The 23644-nt window shown below is 36.0% G+C and overlaps 1 protein-coding gene across 1 annotated transcript; it reads left to right on the plus strand.

Moving 5' to 3' along the window:
- Positions 1–11852: 11852 nt before the first annotated feature.
- LOC145953527 (putative protein FAR1-RELATED SEQUENCE 10) lies at positions 11853–12518 on the plus strand. The gene has a single exon (XM_083067503.1). It carries the CDS (start codon positions 11853–11855, stop codon positions 12516–12518), a length of 666 nt encoding a protein of 221 aa, XP_082923629.1.
- Positions 12519–23644: the final 11126 nt, after the last annotated feature.

Raw genomic sequence — 23644 nt, forward strand, 5'->3', positions numbered from 1 at the left:
GGTTGCTAGATCCCCAAAACTAGTAAAAGATTGAAGAGGGTTACCTGACCTTAGAGTGAAACAAGCTAAAAATAAAGGGACACATTATCACAAGAGAAATAATGGAGCTTCTACTCGAAGACTGAAGATCAGGTGTATAGTTTGTCAACCTTGTTACCCAATAGAGTACGCAACCAATGTTCAACTGCTCTAAAGGGTGAGGATACGAGCAAATACATCTATCCAAGGGAAACAATGCAGAAGCACCAAAGAGATAAAGAGAAGACCCAGACGAAATGTCTACGTCTTTACTTGCCTTTGGAAAAGAAATACATAGCTATTCCAAAGGACAAGTAAAGAGGGGCAACTGTAGACACCCAATTTCGTCTGGGGGGCATACAAACAAAGAAATGGACGTCAATTATCAAGGAAAGGAACTACCAAAAGCAGGAAAATAACAAGACACGGCATTAGAGGCGAGGTATGCAACGAGCCTGGAGAGGCGACGACTAATACTCAACCTGGAGAGGCTACTCAACAGTTTTCCCACCTGAAGACACTATAAGTCGGAAGGGTGGCCTGTTCCCCGGACAATTGGGTCAACTCCTTTACTTGTCAACCGGTACACCAAAAAGCCGTTTGACTAAGTAAAGGGGGGGGCAGCTGTAGACCCCTAAAATTGTCCGGGTCGGAAATAAGACTCAAAGACTCTCGAAGACCGAAGGAAAGTCAGCCGGAAGGACTCCTGGAAGACCCTAGGATGATTCTTTGTAAGTCTAGAAGTCTTAGAGTAGCGTAGAATAAGGGTGTGCGAGGATTGGAGCTCAATACACCCTCCCAGAGGTTCAGTACGGCCGTACTGAGCCATTTGAACTGCAATACGGCCGTAGTGAACTCAATACGGCCGTACTGAAGTTTTTGAACTTCAGTACGGCCGTACCAAATTCAATACGGCCGTACTGTAGTTCAAAATGGCTCAGTACGGGCCGTACCAAATTCAATACGGCCGTACTGTAGTTCAAAAACCTAGTACGGGCCGTATTGACCTTCCAGGCCGTATTGCGCCTCAATCCTATAAATAGGACGTCATTGGCACGTCCTTCCACACTTTTTACACATTCCTCAACCCTCCTGCTGAGTATTCTTGGGTTTTTGAGCTATTCTCCGCCCTAGATATGTCTCCGGGAGCCGATCCGACGAAGTTCTTGAGTCATGAACCATTAGCTTGAGATTCGAACAAGTCGAAGGGAAATCTCTTTGATTTCCATAGTAAAAATTTGTCTTTAGGGGAAAGGAGCGAGCGGACGTGTAGTGGGAAGGAGCGCCAAAAAGCCTCCTAACGTTGTTCTGATATATATAAAAGCCCGCTTCGGAGGTTTCTTTCTAAATCCTTTCTTTTACCGCTTTTATTGATTTTTGGTTGTCGCATTGCATGTTTAGAGCTTTCATCATGTAAATATTTAATCTATAATCCTTTCTAATAAATAGGGGTAATTTAGTAACTTTACACTGTTATTTATGAAATAATCCGTCATAGGGAACCCGAAAGGGGCGTTGTGGGGTGCTAACACCTTCCTCGCACGTAACCGACTCCCTTACCCGACTCTGGTTGTAATGGCCAAAGTTGATTTACGAAAATCAATTGCCTTATATCTTTTTCCAATGTTTTGAGTAAAATATTGGTGGCGACTCTAAGAACCCTTCTTTTTACGAAAACCGCTAATCTATGGAGGGTCCTGTTTGGGATTAACATAGGTTGGTAAGAATCATTTAATAAGTATTGTTAGTTCGATGAGGTCTCAGTTTGAGAATAAGTCGCCCTAACAATCCAACATTTTCCAAAACTTTAAAAAAGAGTCCAACCATCGTCACGAATGCTAACGTCCGTTTCGGCGGGTGGCGACAGATGGCGACTCCACTGGGGAAGCCTCGAGAGTCAGTCCCATTTAGTGATGGATTGTTTCTAAAATAATAGTTTAAAATTACTTCATTACCCCTCGCTTGTATGATAACATGTTTTACCTAGTTGGCTTCAATAACTGTTGGATGTTTAAAATTTTTGCAATTGTTTGAAATATAAACTGCACACGAACCTTTGCACACAATAGTTCCCTCTATACCCGAGGGCATGAGTGGAAAGCCATAGGGAGTGGATGTTAGTACGGCCGGTTGTCGAATGGGTCTATAGGTACCCGTAGACCGTTGTCGGAAAGCATCACTCAAGGTGATATCCATGAACTCAAGTCCGACAGTGCGTTGGAACTTTCCATCGACTTACGACGAGAGGAATTGGGTCCCTATAATGGGGGCACCTTGGGGGCCTCAGATCAGTGAGAACAGTTAGAACCTCCTTGAATATGCACTTTTCTGCAGGATACCCCTACCTCGTGATTCGCTCGTGACTGTTCATGGATGAGTGAATTGTTTGTGCATCGTTTATGTGACATTGTTTGAGCATACATTGCATTCTTTAAACATACAACATTCCCTTTTTTTAAAAAAATAAATAAATAATAAATAATAAGAATAAATAGGAATAAGAATCTTCCCTTACATGGTGTTAACATCTACCTTCATCACATTCATATAGGTAGTTTCCATTTTCACCCAAAAAATAAATAAATACAAAAACAAAATACCCAAGAAAAAGAAAAAAGGGTTATTTATCCAAACCAAGCGATATCATGCATCATCTTAGGAACATCCTAAAAACATGATAATGCTTAGTTGAATAAACACAATGCATGCATATTCAACGCCATCATCTCATATCATGCATTCTTATCAAAGATCATGGAGGGATCTAGGTTTGCATTTCATACATCTCTCCTAGTAATTTATTAATAACATTAATAAAAAGAAAGGATTAATCGATGCGTATGTTCGAAAAATGGATCGCACGCCGTTTGTTATTAAGTGTAAGCCAACAACTGCGCCAAGCGAACGTACATCAACTCCGTTGTTGGTAATCAAGACGAATAAAGGGGAAGGTCCGATACCATTGAAGATCACTGCTCCAAGACCTTTTCCCTACGAATCGAATAAGGCTGTGCCATGGATATACGACATTCATTTTTCTGCCGACAGCGATATCTCTAACATCGCTGGACTTGGGGGCATGACTAGGAGTGGCAGGATCTACACTCCCGAAGATCTTCATGATAAAGCTCCCAAGACTAAAGAAAAGGAAAAAGAAAAAGAGAAAACCGGGGAAACAAGGGTTAGGATACAACCCTAATAAAGATCAAAGGACGAAGAGGAACCAAAATCCTTCTCGACGTTCTTTAAGCCAGATCTTTAGGAAGGTCGGTTCACAAGCGTCAAGGCCGGTCATCGTCATCAAGTGCTCTTCTTCTTCCGATAGGGATGTATAAACCTGATGACTGTTAGAGATCACTCCTCGGGGACAGCCCGACCCCCGAGCCTCGATAGGGCACATGTTTCCACTATAATTATAATAAAATCGTTCTCTATTCTTTCTTATTGCTTCTTTTCTTGCTTACAATAAATTTCTAGACCACATTATTCTTAACCCTGTTTGAATAAGCATGAATGAAGTTGAAATTGTCTTAATAACAATAAACCCGCATCATTTTTATGCGAAAGTGTGTGTGATAACTTGGAGCACCATTCCTTGGCCTCGACAAGTGCCATCATGGATAAAAAAAAAAGAATCCTTTAAAGAATAAAAATCATAAAAACAAAAAAAAGGCTCGGCAGGAAACCCAAAAAGGAGGCTGCGCAAAAATAAGAGCAAAAGACCCGCTAGGAATCCCACGAAAGGGTGACCTAGGCAAAAGTTAGGGTTGCGAAAATAAACAAAAACAAAGGTCCGCTAAGACGCTACAAAAGGGTGTTTTAGGCAAAATAAGGATAATCAAAAAGCGAAAATAAATCCATGATGGTACCATGAGCTGAATTCAAAAAGAAAGGTTCAAGGAAACTATCTAAGTTGTCGAACCACAACGTCAACAACAAGACTTCCTTAACTTCATAAGTGTTTAATCAAACAAGCCTAAACACATAAGCCTACCTTGGCCAGCCATTCTTACAAAAACCATTTTCGAAAAAATAATCCCCTCTAAAACACAAACTTCTGAACAAAAAATATCTTTCCCTTCTTTTCTCTTGTCCCAAACGATTTTAGAGTAATCTAGCGGAAACATGGAGATATAGTGGTCAATAGGAGGGTTGATACATCTTCTAAAGGAAGGGAAGGATCACTGGGTTGATGACACCAATCTCAATATAACACGCATCATTCCTCGGTTACAGAAATCGGCAGCGCACAGCCCGTCTAGAGGAATGGCAAAAATCCAAACAGAGAAACACATCGGTTAATTCTTTTGAAAAAATAAATCAAATAGAATTAGGTGCATCATACCGCATACATGCATACAGATGATAGGTGTAATGGAAGATCATTTATTCTCTGTTTATTTCAAAAAAAAAAAAAAAAAAAAACTCAATACGCCCGTACCAGGTTCAATACGCCCGTATTGAAATTAGGGTTATGGGCAACTCTTCAGTTCAATACGGGCGTACCAAATTGAATACGCCCGTATTGACCGTAACGGTCACACCAATACGGATACGGCCCGTATTGCCCCCCCCCCCATTTTGCACAATAACGGCAAAGTCAGTACGGCCGTATTGAATTCAATACGGGCCGTACTGACCTACTTTTTCCTATAAATACGCCCCTTCCCCCTCTCATTCTGCACAACATTCTCATCCCTCTACATACTTTGTCTGTGAATGAGTCTGAGCTCCCCCCAATTCCGAGAAATGGCCGAGTCATCAAGAAAGAGGCACAGGGTCCCCACACAACTCGAAATGACCGCGCGGCATCAAGAGAGGCTGGAGCTCCTTGAGTCATTCATATTCCAGTCGTCAAGGGTGCTCGACTTCACCATTCTCCGGGCGATGGAATGGGAGGATGAGGTCCGAGGCTACATCAACGCCATAGGATGGGGATTCCTCCTTGATCCCCACCCTCAGATCTTCCCGACTGCAACGAAGGAGTTTCTGGCTACCGTCGGCGTCACTGAGTCGACGAACAGCTTTGGCGCGACAGTCTACTCAGTGAATTTTTGGATGAGGGGAGGATACCGCTCCCTGACACTGGACGAATTCAACGTCCAGGCTAGCTTCTTTCAGCGAGCTGATCAGCTGGAGTATCGGGACGCCATCTACGAGTGCCCCGATAATCTGACCACGAACGAGATGTGGAGAGAGCTCACGAGTCAGATGGACTACCACGCCGGAGTGAAGGGTACTCGGCTCCCGACGGCGCTACGGATCTGCCACAAGCTGATCACCGGCTCCATCATGCCAGACCGAAGAGCCCCGAGTCAGTGACGCGACAGGATCTGCTGGCTCTTTATTGCATGGTCACCGGACAGAGGGCCAACCCCGGATTCTTTTTCCTCGAGCACATAAAGAATTTGGGGGCAAGAGAGGGTAGCGACGCTCGGCGAGGATACATCATGGTCTCCACGCTCCTTTCACGACTCGCCGAGACTTGGGGGTGCCCCGATGGCATAGATGCAGGGGAGTTGGCGCCCAAGCCCATCAATGCTGCCACCCTGATTAACATGAAGATCATTTCCAGGGCAGGGAGGCAATTTGTACGAGCGACCACACACGACACCTTCAGCGAGCTCTTCGAGAACATCGAGCTCCCAGGTGATGTGGACCCGCAGCCAGAGGCCGACACCTCACAGCAGGACAGGGCCTACTTCGATGCTCGTTTCGATGCGTTGCAACAGAGCATCGACACTCGTTTCGACATGGCGCAGCACAGTATCGACGCCCTCAGACAGGATTTTGACAGCCTGTCAGTCTGGCTGCATCGTCGCTTCCCAGACCCTCCACAGGATCCGCCGGCAGAGGAGTGAAGACCGGCCTCTTTTTCTTACTTTTTGTTTATTTGATGGATCGGGCTGTGCCCCACTTTTCATTGTACAAATCCAATTTCATTTAATGAAATTCTCCACTTTGAATTCAAAGCTCTTTAGCATTTCTGTACAGAAAAAGCCAAAAATCGACAAAAAGAGGCAAAATTCAGAAAATTAAACAGTCATACAGAATAACTGAGCCTGGAGAGGCTCGCCGAAATAATACTCCCCAGAGACATCTCAGCTCGCACTCTTGGGCCGAATTCCCGGTGAAAGCTATCAGAGCAAGATCAGCAAGGTTCCCTAATGGAAGCATGATCATCCAAACAGAATATCCGAGTCAAAGAACTCAGACTTCCTCAGTGGAAGATGGCTTTCCAACTCAAGTGACGAGTGAGGCTAAGCCTGCATAGGCTTTCTAAATAATACTCTGGGATACACAAGATCCTCAATTCCCATTCGCCTACTCAGAGGCACTCCTTCAAAAAGAGAAAATCCAAAAAGATTAATACCCATTCCCCAAGCAGAATTCGGTATTCAGATACACACCGAGCGTCAAGATAATCCGCCTAACAGAAGAGGCCAATCAAGATCAATACGACAGAATCCCCCAGCGGATAACAGCCTACACAGAGGCAACAAAACCAGAAAAATCAAAAAGAGTCACCCGAACAAGGATAACCGGGATACTCCACCAACGTCGAAAGGACGTCAGCCAATCATAAGGCACCGCTCACCCCAGAAAGAGCATCTTCGTGTCTACATCCCCAAGGAATCAGAATTTCCCCAGTGGGCACCAACTACGCAATGGAAAGTTGGGACACAAGAACCTATGAGTAACTGCACATCCCCTAGACGGATCCTTGCGTTATCCAGCCCTCAGCGGCACAAAAATCAAAAACAACCGTCGAAGCAGCATCCTGGACTGTGGAGACAAAATCATCTCAAATCCCTGGAGAGGGAAAACTCACGCTACCAAAGTGACCAGAAGCACGGAGGTATGCAACCCTGGGGAGGGCAAATCGCAGACCCTGGAGAGGGCAAACTCACGCTACTGAGGTTGTCAGAAACACCGAAGTATGAACGAGCCTAGAGAGGCGACGACTAATACTCAGCTACCCCGTCGTCAGAAACACGGAGGTATGCAGCTGCCAAGGTTGTCAGAAACACCAAGGTATGCAACGAGCCTGGAGAGGCGATGACTAATACTCAGCTACCGACGTCGTCAGAAACACGGAGGTATGCAGCTGCCGAGGTTGTCAGAAACACCAAGGTATGCAACGAGCCTGGAGAGGCGACAACTAATACTCAGCTACCGACGTCGTCAGAAACACGGAGGTATGCAGCTACCGAGGTTGTTAGAAACGCCAAGGTATGCAACGAGCCTGGAGAGGCGACGACTAATACTCAGCTACCCCGTCGTCAGAAACACGGAGGTATGCAGCTGCCAACGTCGTCAGAAACACGGAGGCATGCAGACCCTGGAGAGGGCAAACTCACGCTACTGAGGTTGTCAGAAACACCGAGGTATGCACGAGCCTGGAGAGGCGACGACTAATACTCAGCTACCCCGTCGTCAGAAACACGGAGGTATGCAGCTGCCAACATCGTCAGAAACATGGAGGCATGCAGACCCTGGAGAGGGCAAACTCACGCTACCGAGGTTGTCAGAAACACCGAGGTATGCAACGAGCCTGGAGAGGCGACGACTAATACTCAACCTGGAGAGGCTACTCAACAGTTTTCCCACCTGAAGACACTATAAGTCGGAAGGGTGGCCTGTTCCCCGGACAATTGGGTCAACTCCTTTACTTGTCAACCGGTACACCAAAAAGCCGTTCGACTAAGTAAAGGGGGGGCAGCTGTAGACCCCTAAAATTGTCCGGGTCGGAAATAAGACTCAAAGACTCTCGAAGACCGAAGGAAAGTCAGCCGGAAGGACTCCTGGAAGACCCTAGGATGATTCTTTGTAAGTCTAGAAGTCTTAGAGTAGCTTAGAATAAGGGTGTGCGAGGATTGGAGCTCAATACACCCTCCCAGAGGTTCAGTACGGCCGTACTGAGCCATTTGAACTGCAATACGGCCGTAGTGAACTCAATACGGCCGTACTGAAGTTTTTGAACTTCAGTACGGCCGTACCAAATTCAATACGGTCGTACTGTAGTTCAAAATGGCTCAGTACGGGCCGTACCAAATTCAATACGGCCGTACTGTAGTTCAAAAACCCAGTACGGGCCATATTGACCTTCCAGGCCGTATTGCGCCTCAATCCTATAAATAGGACGTCATTGGCACGTCCTTCCACACTTTTTACACATTCCTCAACCCTCCTGCTGAGTATTCTTGGGTTTTTGAGCTATTCTCCGCCCTAGATATGTCTCCGGGAGCCGATCCGACGAAGTTCTTGAGTCATGAGCCATTAGCTTGAGATTCGAACAAGTCGAAGGGAAATCTCTTTGATTTCCATAGTAAAAATTTGTCTTTAGGGGAAAGGAGCGAGCGGACGTGTAGTGGGAAGGAGCGCCAAAAAGCCTCCTAACGTTGTTCTGATATATATAAAAGCCCGCTTCGGAGGTTTCTTTCTAAATCCTTTCTTTTACCGCTTTTATTGATTTTTGATTGTCGCATTGCATGTTTAGAGCTTTCATCATGTAAATATTTAATCTATAATTGTTTCTAATAAATAGGGGTAATTTAGTAACTTTACACTGTTATTTATGAAATAATCCGTCATAGGGAACCCGAAAGGGGCGTTGTGGGGTGCTAACACCTTCCTCGCACGTAACCGACTCCCTTACCCGACTCTGGTTGTAATGGCCAAAGTTGATTTACGAAAATCAATTGCCTTATATCTTTTTCCAATGTTTTGAGTAAAATATTGGTGGCGACTCCAAGAACCCTTCTTTTTACGAAAACCGCTAATCTGTGGAGGGTCCTGTTTGGGATTAACATAGGTTGGTAAGAATCATTTAATAAGTATTGTTAGTTCGATGAGGTCTCAGTTTGAGAATAAGTCGCCCTAACAATCCAACATTTTCCAAAACTTTAAAAAAGAGTCCAACCATCGTCGCGAATGCCAACGTCCGTTTCGGCGGGTGGCGACAGTTGGAACGGACCGTTCCAAACCAGAATGGGGCGTTCCAAACCAATCAAAAGACCTAAAAAAACTTGGTCTGGAATGGGTCGTTCCTAAACCAGAACGGGCCGTTATGAACTGTTAAAAAGGCATAAAAACCTAGTTTAGAACGGGCCATTCTAAGTAAGGGAATATAGTGTTAATCTCAACTCCGAAATGGGCCATTCTTAGTTCAAAACGGGTCGTTCCCAGGTGCATGATTAACACACAACGTTCAGATCCAGAACAGGTCATTCCAGTTTTGGAACGGGCCATTCTGACCACTTTTTGATGCCTATAAATAGACAGCTTGGGCACAGTTCTCAGAACAAAAATTTTGTCCAAGACTCCTTAGAGCTCGAAATTTCTCTCTCTCTCTCTCTCTCTTCTATTGTATTTCTTGAGATTTGTGAGGCATATTGTAGTGTGAAAGGTTGCCATATAGCACATTCTCCATATTTGAAGATTCAATAGAGCTCGTTCAAGAGGTATTTCAATCAATCTTCTTCTATATCTTTTATTTCTCATCTTTATCTCTATCTTTTATTTATAACAAACACAATCATGTAGATATTTTAGGGTTAGTCGTATAATTTAAATTTTAAATATGTAAATAAATATTAATAAAGGGGATTCAATATTTAATTTATTAATTCTTATCATGTTAAGTTCATCATAGGGTACCGATTGAGGGTGCTGTAGGGGTGCTTAATACCTTCCCTACACGTAACCGACCCCCGAACCCAATTCTGGTTATCAAGGCCATTATTGGATCTTTAAAAATCTTTTCTTTTTCCAATATTTTGAGTAAAATATTGATGGCGACTCCATGAATTTATTGTTAATTCCATTTGGATTTTCTTAGTTTAAGTGACGAAATTCAATAAATCATTATTGAGTTAGTATTAAATTGGTACCCAAAATTGTGTTTTATGAGCTATATACTATAAGTCTTTTAGTGTTGTTAATTTAGTAGGGTCAGACTACTTAAATTGTTCACATGTGTTGTAAGAAATCTCTTGATTAAAATGTGTGACAACACATAAAGATATTGTATTATTAAGATGTGTTATTAAGCTGTTGTTATTTTGATATGTTGTTGAGTTGGTATGTTGTATGGAAAAGTTAAGATTTTGAATTGTATTCATGTTGTGAAGTTGCTTATATAGGTAATTTATAAGTTATATATATATATATATATATATATATATATATATATATATATATATATATATTGTGTTGCTTTCTTTGCATAAAGCTTACCTTTATTTTTTCATGTTATTGAGCTGAGATGATTATATTATTATGGGAGTAGGAAAAAATTAGGTGAGACAACTAGCAAGATTGTACGAGATTACATTTTATGATAGATGTTGTTTTGATACAGTAAGTTATTACTTGATCGACAATTTATGGTTTTATTGTTCTAGTTCTAGAACTTGTAAATATATATAAAGGATTATGTTGTAATCTCACAAAAGGATTTTATGTTTTAAATTTTTATAAGCAGTCTGTTTCAACTCTTCTGCCATATACCTATATTGTTGCATAAATATTTAGGTATTATTTGTATGAAAATCTTAAGTTAGATGATATTATGTTTTTCATTGCTTATTCACTATGTTGTAATAAGTTTAGAAGTTTGTCAATTAGGAATAATTAAATAACATTAGTATAATTTTTATCAACTTTTTAAAGTATTTAACATATTAAAAGTTTTTAATTAATAAATTAAAAACATATTAATAATAAATTCTAATTAGTTCACTGTAAATATATAATCATTAAATTTGATCAATTAATTTCAAATGAAAAGATATTTATGTGTAGTTTCTAATATTAATTTTAGTTTAAAAAATAATTTGTAAAATGTAAAATGTTGACCAAACATTAAGGAACTTATCGTGAAATTTCCTTGTGAGTCAGGAGTAAGCTGGCGTAGGCTGTCTAGGCACACGCTCGGCTCTACCAGCTTTTCTTCGCGCACGCGTGGGCTGTCACGCGTCAGCGAAAGTAAATATTTTAACGCCATGATGCAAATATTTTAGGGTATTTCTAGCATGTTTATGGTGAAGTCTCTGATAGTTAAATTTGATAAGTGGTCCATCCGTGCTGCATGTTTAGGGTTTAGGATGACCGTAGATATAATATTAAAATATTGAACAGTTGAGATTTTGATGTAATGAGTAAGATTTAAGAATTACAGAGTAGTCCTTGTAATTTTGATATTTGTCGGTGTTTTATAGGTTTATGAAGGGTTTTGCTGTTGTTTAGGGTTTTCCATCATCAGTTGATTTGTGATCCGGTTAGTGTGGTGTTTTGGTTGTAGCAGTTCCGATTAGCAGGTGCGATAGGCGGCGGCGTCATTTTGTGGAGAGCATATTCGAAGTGGGCGTCCGGCGGCCCGTCCGTTGTTGTTGGTGGTAGTCCGCAACCGGTGCGAAGATTTGTTAGGTTTAACAGGTGAGCAATCGATTTTATTTATTTTTGAAACCTAAAGTGTCTGGTACAGAAGGAAGCCATTTTGGAGGTTAACGTTTTTTGTTTAATTTGCATTTTATTTTATATGTATGTGCAATGTTGTTGATACATCTGTTGCTGGTGTGTACAGTTAATAGAGAGATTAACTGCTGCGGAAGTCTTTTGAGGTTGATAGATTGATTTATTGTTATTTTAGGGTTGTGTCCTTTAATATTGTGTATTGCGTTGTGTCATGTGTGTCATAACTGTGATGATGAAGGTTGATATTGTTTTTAAGTTTGTGATGGTCTTAAAAGGTTTAATTGAGGATTAAAATTTTTTAGGTGGCAGTAGATAATTGTGAAAGCATAAATGAAGGAGTAGATAATTTTGAAGGCATGAATGAAGGAGTATTTAATTTTAAAGGAATAAATGAAGGAGAAGATAATATAAACGACAATGAGGAAGATGAGAATTTGGATATTGATTTACAGCAAGTTTGTGAAGAAGAAGTGGAAAATGTTGTTAATGCAGGAAGATTTGAGGTTTTTGACAGTGAAAACGGGGTTATAGTTTCTACTTTGGATGATATTTTTAATTTAGATTTGCATTTAAGTCCCCATGAGCTTAGGAATGTTCAATTTGTAAGTGTTGAGATGGCTTACTTATTTTATTACTGGTTTGCAAGAGTTAATGGATTTACCGCAAGAAAGAGCAAGATTTTGAGAAATATTAAGGGGGAAAAATTACAACAAACATTTGTTTGTTTCAAGGAAGGATTTACAGATAACCGTCGTTTGAACATACAGAATCAAAAGCGAAAGCAAACACCGGTGACAAGGTGTGGATGTGAAGCAAAACTAAGAGTGCATATTGATAGCACATGTGGACTATGGTACATTACATATTTTGTGGATAACCACAACCATAGTTTTTTGGAAGATAAGTATTGTAGAATGTTAGCATCTCATAGAGATATGAGTGAGTTAGATATAATGCAGTTGAATAAAATGAGAAAAGTTGGCATAAGTAGTCCTCAAATTTATGGGTCACTTGCAGATTAGCCTGGAGGGTATCAGAGACTTTCTTTTTGTAAAAAGGACATATACAATCAAATTGGAAGGCAAAGAAGGTTGCAAGGTTTGGATTCAAAAAGTGCCTTGGATTTTTTGAATGGTTTAAAATGCAATGATCCTTTAATGTATGTTGCTCACACTGTTGATGAGGAAAACAGATTGCAACATTTGTTCTGGTGTGATGGCATGATGCAGATGGAGTTTGAAGTTTTTGGTGATGTGTTAGCATTTGATGCAACATATGGGAAAAATAAGTATTTATGTCCTTTAGTTGTATTTTCTGGTGTTAATCATCACAATCATACGATAGTATTTGGGAGTGCTATTGTTTCAAATGAAAGCGAAGAAACATATATTTGGGTACTTGGGCAATTTTTAGAAGCCATGAAAGGAAAGTCACCAATATCTATTATCACTGATGGTGATGTTGCAATGAAAAATGCGATAAGAAAGGTATTTCCTAATTCACACCATAGATTGTGTGCATGGCACTTATTAAGAAATGCGACAACTAACATTAAGAAGCCAACATTTACAAAGGATTTAAGAAAATGCATGTTGGGTGAGTATGAAATTAGTGAATTTTGAAAGAAGTGGTCTGAAATGTTGAACAAGTTTGAGTTGCATGATCATCCTTGGGTTATAGAGTTATTTGAAAAGAGGAAGATGTGGTGTACAGCTTATATTAGAGGGGCTTTCTTTGCTGGTTTTAAGGCAACTTCTCAGTGTGAAGGATTACATTCTGAGTTGAAAAAATATATTCATCCGAAGATTAATCTAACAGAGTTTGTTCAACAATTTAATCGTCTTGTGAGTTATATGCGTTATAGGGAAGTTGAAGCTGACTTTGCATCCATTCATGGTGATCCTGTTCCAAAAACAGATTTTCATAACCTTGAGGTATCGGGGGGCAAAGTGTTATACGAAAGAAATATTCAAATTATTTCGTGATCAACTTCATAGTTCATGTTTGATGAGGGTGATTGGTTGCAAGCAGACATTTGGTTGTTGTATATACATAGTCAGAAAATATGAAATGATTGACAAACAATGGCATGTGTCATATCAATCAACACCGTGTGATTTGAAGTGTTCGTGCTTAAGAATGGAATCGGTCGGCATTCCATGTGATCATATACTTGCAGTGTTGGTTCATCTGAATTTATCAGAATTACCAAAATGTTTGGTGTTAAAAAGGTGGACTAAGGTGGCCAAGGATGAAGTGAAGGGCAATGTTAGTACACATAGGTGGGACTCTGAGAAAGATGCTAGATACTTGTCATTAATGGAGTATTTTAAAGAGCTTAGTACTTTGGCATGTGAAACATATGATGATTATGTTGATAAGAAGGATAAAGTTGTAAATGAATTAGTTGAAATAAGAGGTAAAAAAGGTCATGAATCCGAAGAAGGCAATGCATTAGGTGATGAATTAAGTGTAGCTATAAGAAATCCTGCCATTGCTAGAAGTAAAGGAAGGTCTGTTGTTGAAGGTTCATGGCGCAAAGGTAGGAAATCAAAAAAGAGTATTAAGTGTAGTTTTTGTAAACAAATAGGTCATAACATGAGAACATGTCGAAGACAACAAAATTTGGATGATATGGAACAAAGCACACGTCGAATGAGTTTTGAATTTGAAGAAAGTTATGTAGGTTACCAAAATGAAGAGGTAACGAATATAAATTATATTAAAATTATGTATTTGTTGGTTAAACAGAGTTACATGTGATGTGTGTAATGTTGTCATTGTAGGAAGATGATGGAATTGAAGATTTGTTTGACAAATGCGATGAATTTGATAATGAGGTTGGTGAGATGTCTGTTTCACAGTCAGAATCAATATATAGTTATGAAGTGTCGTTATCTCCAGCATTCACTGATGCAGGTAATGTTTATGAATTAGTAACTGAAGTGTGTTATTGTAGGTGTATGAGAAGTAGTAAGTTTATTTTTATTGTATTACTATGATGTTATATTATTTTACTTCTGTATGTGTAATATTGGAAGTAATCGATTGCTGATAATTGTTATTAAACTTTATTTGCAGGTTTTTTATACAATTGATGACGGATGCAGTAGAATGGAAATGCATGAATTGACATAGTTTGGATTGAAAATTTAGATGAATGTGACTTTTGTTGGTTATTTATGGAGGAGTTTTATTTTATATTGTTTTTAATTGAAGTTGGAAAATATTATGCAATAATGAAATTATGTTACATGAATTGATGTAGTTTGGATGGAAAAGTAAAGATGAAATACAGTTTTGTTGTTTAGGGTTTCCTGCAATAGTATTTTGTAATATGATTAGTTGAATTGATAAAAAAAATAATTAATTAATATTTTCATGATTTGTAATTAAGAAAATATGAACATACAATATGGATTAAAATATTTTATGTTGATAGAATAAAATAAATTTTTAGTAGTTAGATTTTGTTTATAATTTTAGTATAATAGAAAAAAGAAACGGCTGATTGTTTTATACACTAACACAGGATAAATGTTGTATTGTTCAGACAGTTAATGAGAAAGTAATTTGAATTGATTATTAATAATAAATTAGTAATTTTTATAATTTGTTGAATTAATTTAGGGTTTCGTTTAGGGTTTGTTAAGTGTTTAATTGGAATAGGTAATAATTGGTAGTTAATGACCTTAAATGTTATACGATGAGCATTTTATGTAAGTGTCATATTTTGAGTTGTTTTGGATTAAAGGAGTATAATAAAAGTAAAAAAATAAATACTCATTAATGGGTTTAAAATGTTTAGGCTAAAATGAATGTCTGAAACTGAAAAAAATATGATTGAAATTCCTATAACATGTGGTTTTATTGAATGATGTATTTAATTATGATTGTATGATTTTCTGATGAATAAGTAATAAAATCAAACGTACGAGGTATTTTGAAATTGCATGTCCTAATGCAGTGTTGTCCATATGAATGAATATGTGACTTTGTTGAGCCGAGCCACAATTCGTTACATATACATAACAACCATTGATGACATAAGTGGTGAAGACAAAAATATAACATGAGTAACGATCAATATCCGGAAGATGACAGTCTCAGATGGCAAAAAAAAGTACATAATGATATAAGTTACAGAAATATTTAAGTTTTGATGATTGTTAATTATGATACACATCCAAAGAAAAAAGAAGTTTGAAATGATAGAGAAGCAGTTTATAAGAAAACAATAGTTATAAAACAAGCATGAAGTCATGCTTTGTTAACAGTGAGGACGAGTTTGTTTAAGTCAATAAGTTTTTCAATCTTAAGTCGTAAGCCTTTCTGGTATCCTTGACGTTTAACAAGCTGACCCCATTCCTTCCCTAGGTAGAACTCCTTTTTGTTGCGGTGTGTTGATGTTCTTTTCATGTCAATTTGTACCATTTCTCCGTCTTCATCAATTAAGACACAAATATTGTATTTGTCTATGGTCCAAACATCAAAAGTATTTAACCAGAAAATACTACAAAGAATAGTGAAAGAAAATTTTGTACATTAATCTATATACTAATTATTGTAATAAAAGAAGTTATTAAGTACAAGAAAAATTGTGATGTAATTCCATACCAAAGGTTGTTTTCCAGTTGATGCAACTTTTGTGATAGTGTGAAACCAAGCAACCCGATGTCTTGCCATATGTTGTGTTGGAAAAGGCAATTGTAGTTGTTCTTCTTGTGGTTATGGTGAATCAGGGTCCGTTAGATCTACAATTTCTATTTTAGGCTCCAGAAGACTAACATTAACGTTGCTGACAAAAATAAAAGTGCAAAAAAATTAAACAAAAGCCAAAAAAAAATGATAAATTAAAGTTATTGAATATAAAGGGTTGCAATTATATGAAACTTTTTGAAGTGTGGGCATTTTCGTTATTAATTTGAGGATATAATATTTCCTCTTCAGTAGCAGTAAAGATTCGCAAGTTAAAGTTGTTTGACCCCTTGTACCAGAACTCAGCAATATGTTTAGTTTTGATACCATAAAAATCTATCATTTCTTTGACCCCTTTATTAAACATACCTACTGTTTTACATAAATTTTTGAGATAAACCTTGAACATATTCCCTTTTGGGTCAGTAATGATGCACTCGCCTGGTTCTATTTTACAAATCCAGTACTTGTAAAAGTATGCATTAATATAGATCCGACCCTACAGACAATGAAAGAAGGATATATATATATATATATATATATATATATATATATATATATATATATATATATAAATTATGAATACAAGTGGTGTATGGATGCATGACTTTTATTGATCATTACATGTATGTAAACGTTTTAAATACAGCCTATGGCAGAACATGAAACTTTGAGAATTTTGTATTGAAGTTTTAAAATAATAATAAAAAATTGAACGAAAAAAGTTAATGACCCTTATTGATGTTTAGGGTTTCATGTGGAAGGGGCTGTTGTGAATGTCAATAGCAGTTGCATTGTTACATTCGAAGATTTGTTATTTGGGTCATTTTAAAATTAATTACTTTAATACAAAATTCAGAAACTTTTATCTTCTGTGATAGGGTGTATGATAGGTAATACGATTAGATGCATGTAATGGTGATTATTGATGCAACACGTATGCAGGACTTGTAAAAGTTGTGTATGAGAGACATGACCAAAATCTTCACCTTATTTGGGGACATGACCAAAATCTTCACCTTATTTGGGGTGACGTCGCATCGGAAGTGTGTTGGTGGGTTTTCCGGATCTGGGTTGTTTAAGAACTCCATTTTTCTACATTGAAGGAGGAAGAAAGACAAGTAAAATGACGGGTTTAGGGTTTACGGTTGATGTTATTGTGTTTTTTCATATATAAATCGTAAAGTGTAAAGGTAAAAAGAGATAATGTCAAAATAATGTATGGAATGCATCGAGATCATCATAAATCAATGTGGGTTATACATGCAATGGAAAACATTGATTTTATTTTTATGATACACATCATAAAGAATAGTGTAAAGGACGAATTTGAATGATTAATGGGTAAAATGTTAATCGGTAAAAAAGTGCATTTTTTTACAACAACGACAATGAATAGGAAGAAGTTACCGAAAGATGGACAATGAAGTTGTTCAGATGAGTGTGGGAAGAAGATGAGTCTGGGAAGAAGATGAGTCTGCGAAGGAGATTACTTTGGGAAGAAGATGAAAGTTGTTTTTTGTGTTGTAGTTGGTTCGGCGACCCAGGTGAAAGGATGTCACTTTATCTGTGTTTAATGTTTAGGAGGCCCCTTTGAACCGTTGGAATTCGTGAAAAACTGGAAAATAAAAAGTCAGTCTTTGTTGCCCCGTTTCACTTTCCGCAGTCGTTTTGGTTTGAAACGTCAACAGCTGTCAGGGAATAAAGATTGGTTTTTGTCTTTTTGAATATCAAAACGACCCCACTGTACCTTCCGGTATTAGTAAGAGTATTTCTCGTAATGGAAAAAGCATATAGGGTGGTTTAATTTGTTTAATTATATTATTATTATACATTAAATTGAACATTAAGAATTTTTGGCCGTCTAATCCGGAAGTTGAGAATTTTAAAAATGAATATAAATTTACGATTCTTTAATAAAAAAGTAACGTTTTGAATTTATTGTTTTATTTTTGAAATGGATTTTGTTTTAAAGTAGTTTTGGATAGTATCTGTTACCAAATTTATTTAATTATTTTAAATTTCCATGTTCATAGCAATAAAATGGAGTGATTAGTAGAAATTTATTCAGCCTTGTGTATTCAACTTGTGTGTTACTGACAAATATATATTAAATGATATTTAATTCATAAAATGTAGTTAGTAAGTACATTGATGCTATAATGTTGTGTTTTTCGTGGTTCATTCATGGACTTAGGCAGCAATAGTCGAAAATGATTTGTGGAATGTTTATTTGTGGAAAAAAAATGTATATTACTGTAATTTAAAAATATAAATTTTTTAATATGAAACGAAAATATTTATAATTTATGCAAATATTGGGTTGCGATTGAGGTTGGTGTTGTCGTATGTTGTTGGCACGTGGAAAGTATAATCCCAAAATTGGGGTTTATTGCTGAAATTATACGGTGAAAATTAAAGTAAAAAATAAAACCATGCATCGGACTAATAATATAAAAAACGATATAAAAAAATTCTTCAAATTTATAAAATGTAAATAAAATAAATTCAATTTAATAATAAACAAACCTTTGTTATTGTGGAGGTGTATTCTTGTTTGGTGTGACCTGCAAAGACAACCAAATATATATTTCGCCACCATACAAGCAAACTAAATATTTTCATGCAAGTATTAATTAAACACATAAAAATATATAAATGGATGAGAATATTAAAGTAGCAGTATCAAAAAAATAAATTACAAAATACTAAATGTTCAGTTCTAAATTCGAAGTAGCAGTAGCAACCGTAAACCCGCGCATGTTCAGAATCAAGCTTTGTCAACATTCAAAACTAAATAATTGGGGTCATTCATTTTTTCAATTTTCAACATTTGGTCTTCGTTGTATCCTTGTCGCTTAATCAGTTGACCCCATTCTTTATCCACGTAAAACTCCTTTTTGTTACGCTTTGTACACTTTCTTTTAATGTCAGACTTCACCATATTCCCTTGCTCATCAATCAACACACAAATTTTGTAGTTGTTAACGTTCCAGACATCAACATATTAGACTGGAAAATACTGCAATGAGTAAAAGTTGTTCGTGATAAATGTTAATATTCATTTATAAATATAAAAACTAAAAATAGAATTCATTTTATTGCTAACCAATGGTTGTCGTCCGGTTGAAGCGGCCTTTGTCAGCGTTGGAAACCAGCTTATTGGATGTTTTTCAAGTTGGGTTGCAGGATGTGTTTCAAGTTGGGTTAGTGGAATGGTGTCATCATTGTCAACTAAATGTTGATTTTGAATTCCAGGTTGCATAATTTGCACAGTATCCATGCTGAGAAAATAAAAACTGTAATTTACTAGTACAAATATTAATAAAATAATAATACATTGGGTTTATGTGTATGTAAACTTTACCTGATATCTGTTGAAGTGTTGTTGGTTTGTTTTTTCAACTGAGGATAGCATATTTCCTCCTCAGCAAAATTATAAATACGCATATGAAAATTGTTAGTGTCATTGTAGTAGAAGTCAACCATGTGTTTGGATGTCAGACCATAGAAATTTACAATTTGTTTTACCCCATAAAACATGCCAACAGTTTGACCTAAATTTTTCAAATTAAGTTTAAAGGTGTTCCCGTTTGGGTCTCTTATCATGCAGTCGCCTAGTTCTATCTTACCATTCCAGTGTCTGTAAAACTGAGCATTTAAAAATATCCGATCCTAAGAATAACAAAAGAATTCAACGAATGATCAGTATGAATATTAATACTTTGTAATAGTATTAAACCATTTATATGGAATTTGAAACAAAAAAATATAAAATAACTTAACCTTATTCGGTGATAACTCAGATCTGAACTGTTTGACTATGTTATCCATTTCAGAATTCATAAGAGGGTCAATTTTCTGCATTTTAAGGTTTTTATTTAATATACACGAACATGCAACAAAGACAATACATGGAACAAAAAAAAGAGTTTTAGAATCAATGATTTTGTTTATGATAACAGTAATAATAATCATAAAAAACTAAAGGTTTGTTAATTTTTTCGTGAAATTTGTTATACTATAAAACCGGAAGTTAGTCAAAGGTAAAACAACATACATTTAACTGTCCTGAATATGTATGTGTTAAGAAAGAAATGTCAATAAAATAAAGAAAATATAAAATTTTTGAATGAAATACAATCATACCAGTAGATCCTGTTTAGGGTTGCAAAATGGAAAGGCGGTGAATTTCGGTGAATCCCTTCAATGGATATTAGGATTTTCGCAGATGGAAGACGAAGAAGATGAAATACTTGCTTTTACGAATCGTCTGTATCCGACTTGTGAAAAGAAAATATGATTTTCTGAAACGTGTAATTAATAACTCTCCATCGTGCGTTTGGCAGTTGGAATTATAAATGCTTACGTGTATCTATGGAAACCAAATGAAGGGTCACATGGCTTTATTTATGTATATATTTTATTTTATTATAATTAGTTGTTTTTTTTAATTCATTGTTTTTAATAATTTATGTTTATCAAATTTCTTATGTCTTTAAATTTTTTTTATATTTTTTAAATTTCATCTTAATGTACCATGTATTATAATTAAATATTTTAATATTAATATTTTGTTAATATGTTTAAAGTTTTTTTCAGTCTTAATTATTGAATTTATAATATTAATTACTTATTCAATTACATTATTTATTAATTTCGTTTTTATTATTTATTAATTTTTGTATTAATTTAATAATTTTATAAATTGATTATAAATTTTCTTTTTTAGTTTTTAATAGTCATTGTTTGGTTTAACGTTCCCATGCGTGTTAATGTTGGTTAGCGGTTTATTTAAAAACAAATTTCTTCATAAACTATTAATTAATAAATTTCATTATATAATTTATTTAATAAATGTTTTCTTCAAATTCCATATACCAATGAAATAATATAATATATATATATATATTAACAATAAATAAAATTATAATATATATATTATATAATATTATGTATACAATACAAATACCAATTGATTACATGTTTAATACCTAATGGTAAACATTAAAATAGAAAGCCTAGACTAAATAAAGCAAAAAATTATATTAACTTTAGGTTGAAAGAAGTGTCTCTTCACAGACTATCATTTGGTGTTCAAATGGGAGTATATGGTCAAAAGTCGTATATTCTAATGTCTCATCCATTGCATTCCATGTGGCGAAAAGTCCGCTTTCATTGTTGACAAATACAAGGGAATTCTCTGAAGAACAGGCGGGTAACATATATCCTGAAATGTGATTACTGACCTGCATACATGTCAACTTAGACCAAGATGTTGTGACACCATATTCCTTCATTTCCCATATGTCCACCGTGTAGTCCCAGTTTTCATCATGCATGACTGTACACAAAGCCAAACTGTCTCTTATAATTCTCAAACAACAGACACTATAGCCCTGTAATTCAACTTCATCTGGAATACTTAGTTCATAAAATTTAGCCTCAAATATATTATAAGCCAAAATAACATCAGCATTTGTTTCATAGTTGAAAGTAATCCAGTGAAGAGAATTTTTGGTCTACTGCTAGGTCATAGTGCTTTTTCGCCAGGACAGATTATGCAAACAAACCAAACCAAAGCTTATACATTTTTTTGTTTGTTTTATATTTTAAGTGGATTTAAGTGGATGAGGTTGCACGGTTTTCAGTATTTAATAAATATATAAGTAATAAATATAGAATTGTCTATTCCAATAAATACATATTAATATATAAACAACATGTATACAACGGGTGAATTATATTTAATTAATTATATAGTGAAGTACTGAATGAGAATCACATAAAATTGAGACTTTTAAGACAAAATATACAGAAAATTTTAAGTAATACTTAACATTCAATAAAAATTATAATAATGTTATTTATTAACATGTTTATTATTTTCTGTTTTAAAGTAATTTGGGAAAATGTTACGGAGATTTGTGTCCGAACACGTACAATTGTTCATAATGAACCTGGGTCGTAAAGGATGCATACGTCTACGAGTTTATGATGTGATTCTTACTTTTTACTTGTGAAATCATGATTGCTTCTGGAATGATTCATTGCAGACTTGCAGTGATACAAACAAATTTGATATCATCTGTGTGTGCTTGGTAAATGTAAAAATCGCTTTTGTGTCTTTTCGGGTTATTACGATTAATTATTTTATAAGTAATTAATACCCATTTCGGTAAAGGGTTTTAGTGTAAATTAGCAACCCTTCATATTTGGTGTTATATGTAAAACCTTTCAACTTAAAAGCACGACTGCTATTTTTGTTCACCAAACACAGGCTTTTCACATTCCGTCTTCCACAACCCAACACCATATATTTCCAGTTCACTTGATCGTTGTCTCATCCAGGTATGTCGATTTTCAGTTTGATTTTCAATTTTATTTCAGCTACAAAATCCAACAACATAAATAATTGTTAGTAAACAAATTTATTGGTTCAGATTTTCAAAATGGCATGTTCATCGACATCGGTAAACAATGGCAACTTCAAATACTGGTTTCAAACTTCCGGTTCAAAATTAACTCCAGGAATGGTAATTTAATTTTATTTTTAATGTTAAGTAGTAGTGTTTATAAAGTGTTTTTGTTTGTAATGCAACTGTTTATATTTGAATATACGAGATTCAATGAAAATATGCAAGTACTTTAACAAATTTTGGGGTCATCATCTGCTGACCGATTTATGTTATGCCATGGATCCGAATGGGAATGTCAGCACACTTGAAATTTATAAGAGAAAACATAAGCATTGGTTTAGAAGTGGCTGCACTCGTATGGCAAATTTCTATGAAATGAAGACAGTTCATATTATTTTCATGCACTTTATAGGGAATAATTATTTTCATGTACGTATATTCAATGACAAATATGTTGAAATAGATTATCCAATTGCAAACGCATTAATGGACCGAAGTAGTATTGACTTTTCAACCAACTTTTGGAAAACATTCAAAACCAACCTAAATAAGGAACAGGTACTCATTTTACAATCGTCCATAAATAAAATGTGTGCAGTTTCTTGTATGAATATGTAATTTGAATTTTTTTTATTTTATGTTATATTCATTTATACCAGGATATATTGCCACTTGGAGGAACTTTTAATTTGTATTGGCAACATAAGATGAATCTTGGCGTTGCGGTAATTACTGATCCTGCAGGAAATGAATTTTGCTTTCAATTAGAATACGACTCAAGTGGAGTTAATTTCCAATTGAGAGGTGTTTTGCAACTGGTACAAAGTTATCATCTTAAACAGAATCATCTGCTTTGGATTCATTATGTGGAGCATAATAAGTTCTTAATAAGGGTTTTTTCTGCAACCAAATTTGAAATTAATTATGATATTGGAAAAGACGAAGAAAATTTACAACAGTTTATGGTTGACAAAAGTTGGATCAAAATAATTATTGGGGATGATTTATTTGAATTTGAACCCCTGGTAAGT

This window comes from Cajanus cajan, chromosome 11 (genome assembly GCF_000230855.2).
Source record: "Cajanus cajan strain Asha chromosome 11, NIPB_CcT2T_4, whole genome shotgun sequence".
Classification (NCBI taxonomy): domain Eukaryota; kingdom Viridiplantae; phylum Streptophyta; class Magnoliopsida; order Fabales; family Fabaceae; genus Cajanus; species Cajanus cajan.

What these genes read in the sequence shown, in the direction of transcription:
- LOC145953527 (XM_083067503.1), top strand. Translation starts at nt 11,853, where the DNA reads ATGAATGAAGGAGTATTTAATTTTAAAGGAATAAATGAAGGAGAAGAT.